This window comes from Passer montanus, unplaced genomic scaffold, assembly GCF_014805655.1.
Source record: "Passer montanus isolate IOZ18808 unplaced genomic scaffold, ASM1480565v1 scaffold15, whole genome shotgun sequence".
NCBI lineage: Eukaryota > Metazoa > Chordata > Aves > Passeriformes > Passeridae > Passer > Passer montanus.
The window spans coordinates 4,425,350-4,433,777 of NW_024362051.1; the positions used below are offsets into that span (position 1 = coordinate 4,425,350).

An 8,428-nucleotide genomic window follows, 5' to 3' on the forward strand; every position below is an offset into this window, starting at 1 on the left:
TCATGACAGTGTGACAAAATTCTCAGCTTTTAAACAAAGCCTGTCTGTTCCATGCTATGGGGAAGGGAATGATCTGACATAGCTACATCTTTTAAAACAAGAAGAACCAAGAGTCAAATAATTAACTAATGAAAATAAATTCCTTAAACCCTTTAAACATTCTTTCCAGGGATTCTCTTCAGTTTTTCAAAGCATCCTGCCTTGAATTCCTTGCCAATTCATTTGCATTTTTCTAGTTGCTTATATAAAGTCTGATGTATCAAGACATTATTTAGATAAGGTCACAGCCCAGTACATGAAGAACACTGTTCATGGAATCTGAATTAATTTAACTACTAAAGAAAACAAGCTTAAAACAATAGAAGGGAAAGAATCAGAGTACAAGTATTATAAAAGGCAAGATACTCAAAAATCCTTTTAAATCCAAGTACTAATGGATTCAAATCCAAATTTGGAAACAGTTTCATAGAGTAGGTCCTAACCCAGCACAAAGTATGAGGTGTCTGTACAAAGAAGAGGCTGAGAATCAATGAAATTGGACATGTGTTTTAGAGCAACCTGCCACTAACCCATGTGCATATCTCAAAACACGGATTGAGAAAAACAAGGAAGGGATCCACAAGGATCATCTGGTGTATGTTGTGAGCAGCTCTCTTGCTCAGCCCAAGGGCACACAGCTCTGGCAGCACTCTCCATGGTCACGGCCACCAGGAGCCCCTTACTGCCACCTCCAAAGGCAAGCTAAAGAGTCTGTGCTGCTGTACTGCACAGAACAGCCCCATTCAGCAACACAGCTGCTACTGCACTTAAATCTGCTCTGTGTTTACTTTGTCTTGTTAAGGAACAAGGCCAGGGAGGGACAGCTGCCCTGGGGACAGCAGTGAGCCCTTGGTGTGGGTGTGCCTGGAGCACCACTGCAGTCTCTCAGGTACTGCACCACTGCACAGACCAGACTGAGCAGCATCACACAAAGTGTTTATGGCCAGAAGCACTTCATCTTCTTCAGGGGTTAAGGAGCCAGCTCTCCAGTGAAGTCTTCCCCCTCAACAAGCAGCAGAGCTTCTCGAGCCCTTCTCAGGAGCAAGCCTTAAGTGCTGTGCAGAAGACATGGAGGAACTGCTTTGAGTTTGCCTTCCAAACCATCTGCCTCTTGGCCAGGAAGGCAGGCTGACACTCTCCTTCCTATCAAAAGGAAAATGTACACAGAATGATCTCCAAAGAGGAAAAAAATTTCAACGTAAAAAGTTTAATCCAGTTGGTGAGCATACCTGAAGCTTCATTCTTGCAGCACACTCAGGTGTTAATCACAGAGTGCAGAGATTTGTGCCTTTGCTACACAGCTGCTTTTATGGTGAATGTCAAGTATTTTGCAGGGTTTGGTCTTTTGGACCAGACCCTGTACACATGATAAAGGTTTCTGAAGTGTTTTGTTGCTTATGGTAAACAACAGCATTCAGAGCAGTGTCAGCATCCTGCACACCTCCCCTCTGACAATCTCCTCTGCTGTTATCAACCAGTCCTGGAGTCAACAAGACAGCTTCTCTTTTAGCTGTGCACTGCCCATAGCTAATAATTAAGAATAAGGACTTGAAATAATCTTTATTCTGGTATATTTTGTTTTCTGAAGCTTGGGCTGTAAAATGTCATTGCCACATAATCTGCCATCAATCCACACAATATGTAAAACTACTTAAGGCTTAATGGGTGTGAATGCAAGTTGCTCTGGTTGTCAAGAAGGATTGAGTGTGGCTGTGAGGTATCTTTATGGTGTTTGGAAAACTCATTGGCTGAAATTCTCTTGAACAGCACTTTTTATTTTTTTTTAAATAGAGCTGTGTTCTCTGTGGAGAGAAAGCAAGTTTTGTTTTGGGCTTCTCCTGGCTGTACAAGTTCCTCAACAGCCACACTGGCTTGACATCTTTGCTGCTGCTCAAGTAACACAGTGAAACCTGTGTTTGCTTGAAGTTTTTGTGTAAATTGTGAAGTAGAAGCCAAACACAACCTTATCTACCAGGGCCTGGGGCAAGTGGGGTGTTAGGGGCTGTGTACAAACCCACTACACGAACAAGCTCGGTGAGATACGGGGTTTGCTCTGGCACACACCTGGCACTGATAACAAATCAAGCAGAGTATTTTGCTGTGAACTTGTTTGTTTTAACCTTTTCTATCAACACTGCTAGATCTTGAGAGAGCTACTGTTTTCTTTCACACTTTAGAACCTGTGGTTACAGATGACTTAAAAAATAAAAATGTTTTTACTAAGTGTTTGGGTACCTGAGAACCACAAGTCAAGGCATTTTGAGAGCTCAGAAACTGGAAAACAAATTCAGTTAGAAATACTATATTGCTCCTTCTAGGATTTCCTGTGACATGTATTTCACCCCCAAGCTATCAAAAATGAAATTAAATTGCATTGGTCTGCATTAATTCTGCATTAATGACATATTTGTATTAAAATTAAAGGACTTACCCAATTTCAGGAGGACCAGGATTATCACCTGTTGTGTTACACAGCAAATGTTTAGGAAAGTTTAGGAAAAAAAGAATAATTGCACATATTTCCCCCTGTATGCTTCTTGCACCAACATGGCTGTTCTAGTAAGCCTGTTATCTAGCTATTCTCCTTAAACCACTTTATCAAGTGGGATTTAAGTGCACACCTCTACAAAATAATTTTGAATACCTGAACCTGTTGTGTTACACAGCAAAAAAAGTTTAGGAAAAAAAAATAATTGCACATAATTCCCCCTGTATGCTTCTTGCACCAACATGGCTGTTCTAGTAAGCCTGTTATCTAGCTATTCTCCTTAACCCACTTTATCAAGTGGGATTTAAGTGCACACCTCTACAAAATAATTTTGAATACCTGTCCCAACAGGCAATCTTTCAATCTTCAAGGAAAACTGACATCACCACCATTTAAAACAAAAAGGAGGGAGAAGAAAAAAAACCCAAATACCAGGGACATTGAACCTACGCTGCTTTGTCCAGCCTGGCAGAGGCCTGGTGTGTTTTCATGGCTGGGTTTATTTTGTTAACTTGCCCCAAGGTCAGACCCTGCCTAAATGGATCTACATGAATCATTCTTTCCACCTGCTTTCCCACTCGGGATTATCAGGGTGCTTAATTACAGTAATTAGTATTAGGTTTTCATTCCAGTATGTTCCACCATTACTGTCTCCTGAACCAGCACAAGCATTTATTCTTCTCTTTCAGTTATTAAAGCCTCAGTGACAGAAACACTTCAGCAGCAAATCTATTTGTGACATACTTCTGTTAGTTCTTATCTGTAGCTCAGATTAAGTGTTCTGTACCAGCACAGCTTCACACTTAAACACCCAGACCTCTCAGCCCTGAGTTTATAGGAATGATGAGAAAAACAAAAACTGACTAGGAAAAGTATTTCCTTCCACTTCAAATAATCATCCCACTTGAAATACTGTAACAACTTCACTATGCAACCAACCGAGGGACAGCTTTCATCACTCAGCTCTACACAGGCAGCAAACCACCGAAAGTCAGCAGAAATCAGGTGGGGCCACAGCCTTGGGATTCAGCAACACAGAGAGGCTTCTTCAGTCCATTTGGGAGCTCTGAACAGAGAGTGCAAAATTTCCATCTAACAAACTATCAAATACATAAGAACTACATGAAACAAAAACCGCACCTTATGGAAATTTAAATCCTCCTAACATCTCAAACAGAGACAAAATTCCTGTTCCTTTTGCTGCCATCTCTGATCCTTGCCTTCTACAGCAAGACATGTGGAGTTCCTGGGGTAACCAAACCTGTTACTCCCAGCCCTAGTTCTGGGGAGCCCCTTCTGCTCAGCCATCCCACCCACACCAGAACAAACCCCCCAGGCCTCCCCAGGAATTATAGCACGGAGTGGGCTCTCTGTGCTGTGATCCTGTGTGAATGCAGAGACTTGGGCATTTGCTGGCTGCCCTGACAGAGTCAACAAAATCACTTTTACTGGAATTCCTTCCTCAGCAGAATTCTTTCTCAAGTATCCTAACCTTTAACAGGACACGTCTCTGCTCAAATGTGAAAGCTGCTTAAGTTTAAAAGTCAACCTTAACTCAAACAATACCTGGATAATGGATTGCAGACCAATTATTTCTCATCCTTCTTGTGTTACAGTTCCAAGCCAAAGCTGAAACTTGCATTTTTGCTGCTCCGCTAGAGACCAGCGGGTAAACTAATGTTGAAGCCAGCAGATAAAGGAAAAATTGTATTAAAATCTCATTTTAAAATGACTGGAATTGGTCCATTTGCCAATTATCTGTTTAGCTAAGTAATTTATCTATGATTACAAAAACAGCAAGTGCATGGATTAACACTGGCAGAACTGGGCAGATGATGACATCAGCTGCTCCAGGAGCAGGACAAGCAAGTTCAAATGATTAAATGCATTCAGCTCCTCTAGTTACGCTAATGACTGATTATCTTTTAATCCCAGGCAAGGGGTAGATCAACTGTGATCCCACACAGAACCACAGCACTCACTGATGTGGTTACAAGCACAACACTGAGAACAGCCAAGTGAGTTATTCCATTGCTGCTCCTGAGCCATGGCTGCTGGTCAAAGGGAATGTTGTCACTGGAGTCAGAGCCACAGGGAACCCCCATTCCCACAGAGAGCAAACACAGCACCCAGTATTAGGCTGCTCAACCAAGGAAAAGCAGCTACCAGAAATTTAATTAAATCTTAAAACCACTTTCTATCAAGTCATTAAGGTCAACTTGAAGCAGCTCTTTTGGATCATTTCCTACCCCCATAAATATAATTAGGAGGAGTTACCATTAATGATGTCATGTCCTACACCTGGTGTTAGCTCACTGTAACAGTGGGTATAAAACAAACTGAGCCCTGTGCTGACAGCACACCAGTATCACCCCCCAGGGCTGCATGCCCCCAAACCAGCCCAGCAAACTCCAGCCCTGACAATATGGGTCCTCCTGAATATACAAGAAGAAACAGAATAAAAGGGTAGCTATAGCACACCAAACTTTTCATGTGACTGTATGAGAAGTGCCCTAAGCATGCCCTTTTGGATTTGCATTTATCCTAATACCAAGGAACTCAACACCCCACCTGGAGCCCCGGCCTCTCCAGGGCAGAGTTCAGCATCAGCTGCTCAGCAGAGCAATCAGATCCTTACCCCTTGTCACTTAAGACTTATCAAATCACAGAGGGAAGCGACCTGTTTTCAAGAAAAAAAGACCATTGCTTAATGTCATGAGCCTATTTGAGACAGCTGCAAGAGAGACTGAATACCATCAGCACCTGCCCAGCCACAGCCACCTCACAGGGGCTAAAGGCCAAGTAAACCCTTGTGAGCGAGGCAAGTTCCATCCCCAAGCAGGACAGGGTCATTGTCACGTTCCATGCTACCAAATCCATATACTGTCATTTATCTCTTGACAATATTACCACAAGACAATTTTGTGGACCACCTTCAGCTTTGTCCCCTGCCTGACACCTCTCTGCCCTGCACCACTGCACCTCTTCCTCAGCTCACCCTGGCAGCTCCTCTCATTATTTCCAGCCTCCAGCACCCAGACCTGAATGTGGGTGGCCTTGGATGCCTAAAATCCCAAAGTGCAACCTGATTTCCCAACATAACCAGTCCAAGTAGGATGCCTGCAGAGCTGTGCAGCCCAAACACCTTGTGACACGTTGATCCTCGGCCCCCTTTGGGCCAAGCAGTGGGACACAGCAACCCCACATCCCCACGGCAGCCCAGCACACCCAGAACATGTTGGCATCTTGGCCCACAGCTGGATGTGGGAATCCCAGAGTGTGGTCCTGCCTCCCGGCAGAACTTCTGCTTTTCCAAAGATGTTTGTAATTTAATGGCATTTGAGTATAAAACAAATGAAACTGAAATTAAAGAAGAAAGGCACTTTGAAGAGAAGCAGAAGTCAGCCAAAAGCCTTCACAATTAGCAAGAGTCTCCTGCTGTGAGCCAGGCTGGGCAAAGGGGATGGAGGCTTCTCATTCCTGGAGATGGGAAGCCCCCAGCCCCCTTGCCAAGACTTAAAGCCAGGAAGAACAGATTTCCTGGACAATTACAAAATAAAAAGGAATATAGCACCACAACAGCTACGATCAGTCCTCTGCACAGCAGCAGGGTTGCACAGACCCACCACCAAGCAAAGCCCAGGCTGCCCAGAGAGCCCTCCAGCAGCCCCTTCCTGCATCCCCACGGCCAGGAGCTGCAGCAGAAGGTAATTCTTCCCCAGCTTTAACATGTTCAGGTACTATGTGCAAAGCAAGTGAAGTCTTTTCTTGTGTTTAGGGACTAGAGCCCAAGCAGAGCACTCTACATCTCTATTTACATCCTAGTGATTTGTTTCCCACCCTCCAGGAGCAGCCGTTAGAGTACAGCACATCAGAGCAACAGCCCACTCCTGAGTGGGAACAGAATTAAAAAAGGATCCAATTTAAAAGACTGCCAAATGGAATAACACCCTACATCTGCTTCTTGCATTGCAACTCCTGGGGATCCACAGCAAGACTGGTCTGAGGAGAATCATCCTCCTCACACCTCCCAGGTTTGCTGAATCAAACAAGAAATTTGGCAAGGCACCTATCTAGGCAGAAGCAGACTTAGGTTTTTCTTGTTTAATATTAAACCAGTTTGGTTTTTTTTTTTAAAGTAACAGGAAAACTGGCTCCCTCCACTAAGTTCAGATATTCACTTCTACAACAAGAACATTTCTACAATTGCCGGGAGGTGATTTTTGATACATCCCATGTTACCAGCGGAGAAACAGAACTCTCCATGTCCAGGAGGTTCAGGCTGAACCCCAAAAGCTGAGTGCCCCTCTCACAGCACAGCCCCCCAGCTGTATGGACACCTGCCCCCCGTGCTGCACAGCCAGCCCCACCTTCCCTCTCCTCCATCCATCTCCTCCAAAACAGCCCTCACTGGAGCACTTGGAAAGGGACAGACCAAAGTAAAAACAGAAACAAAGCCATGCAATAGACATGCATGCACTCAAAGAGAAACTAAACCTCTTTAAAACACACTCTCTTCCATAATTATTTCTTCGAAACTCAGGGTAGATGTTTTCTCTTTTTTTGTCACAGCTTTGGCAGATGAATGAAAAGACGGCAAACAGCTTGTGCGCATTACAGCAGTATTTTTAAGCTACAGTATTTTTAAGTTACGGCTCCTTTCAAATGCACTCGGTGTTTGTTCCAGAAATTGAGCAGCAGCTGCCCAGGGGAGCTCGGCAGCGCTGCAGAGCCCGACAAGCCGGGGAGGCGAAGGGCACCCAGCCCTTTCCCGGCCCAAGGATGTGCCCAGCTCACACCCAGCGCCTCATCCATCACAGCCCATCACCGCACCTCACCGCGAGCCCTCCTGCCTGGGGGATGGTTTCTTCTCACGTGTATCTACACACAAAGCCCATTTCAATCTATCTGTGGCATCTTAGCAAAGAATTTTCCAGAATACATATTTGTGAGGGCAAACACAAGTGTGAGTACACTTACACAGTAATTATTACCAGCCCGCATAGACCCCAGAACACTGCAGCCTGCATGGAGAAACTTCTTGCTGACTTAACTCATGCCGTCTTTAAAAACCCCAACAGCCTGTGAACTCAGTCCAGGGCACGAATCCAAACCCTGTGAACACTAAAAACTTTGAAAGCAGATCCTTATGAATTAACATCCAAAAAAATAAAGCATGGAGAAGGCTGTAACGCTGAGGAAAGCAGCTGAAACAGTGCAAAGCTCAGAGGGGAGCACTCAATCGAGTGCATACAGAATAAACTGGAGTTGAAGCGCTGCTGCCCGCCGGGCCCGGCAGAGCCCGCCGCCCCGGGCACCACCCGCCCCGCCGCCCATCACCTGCGGCCGCTCCCCGAACCCCTCCCAGCTCACCCTGGAGATGGTCAGCGGGGCGCTGAAATCTTTACCGCCCACCAAACGAAAGCCCCAGGGCGAAGGGCCACGCAGGACCACCGAATGAGCCATAGCGGCGGCGGCGGGCGCTCCCTGCCCGCGGACTGAGGCAGCTCCGGCTCCCGAGCGCCGGCTCGGAGCGATCCCGCCTCCCGCACACCCCGCCCTCAGGGCGGGCCGGGGGGCGGCATGGACCGGGTCTGGCTGGCGCTGAGGGAGCTCTAGCCTTGGGGGGCGGCATGGACCGGGTCTGGCTGGCGCTGGGGGAGCTCCAGCCTTGGGGGGCGGCATGGACTCGGCCCGGCTAGGCATGAGGGAGTTCCAGCCTTGGGGGGCGGCATGGACCGGGTCTGGCTGGCGCTGAGGGAGCTCCAGCCTTGGGGGGCGGCATGGATCGGGTCTGGCTGGCGCTGAGGGAGCTCCAGCCTTGGGGGGCGGCATGGACCCGGCTCCGCTGGCGCTGAGGGAGCTCCAGCACGGATTTCCCCCTGGGTCCTTTTATAAGTG

At 46.6% G+C, this 8,428-nt stretch overlaps 1 protein-coding gene across 2 annotated transcripts in view; it reads right to left on the reverse strand.

Moving 5' to 3' along the window:
- Positions 1–8,057, reverse strand: part of PDLIM4 (PDZ and LIM domain 4) — a 47,104-nt gene extending 39,047 nt beyond the window's left edge. For both annotated transcript variants that reach the window (XM_039701753.1, XM_039701752.1), the window contains exon 1: positions 7,901–8,057. In XM_039701753.1, coding sequence (XP_039557687.1) covers positions 7,901–7,993 — 93 coding nt within the window. In that variant the 5' untranslated portion in view covers positions 7,994–8,057. The remainder of the gene's footprint in view (positions 1–7,900) is intronic.
- Positions 8,058–8,428: the final 371 nt, after the last annotated feature.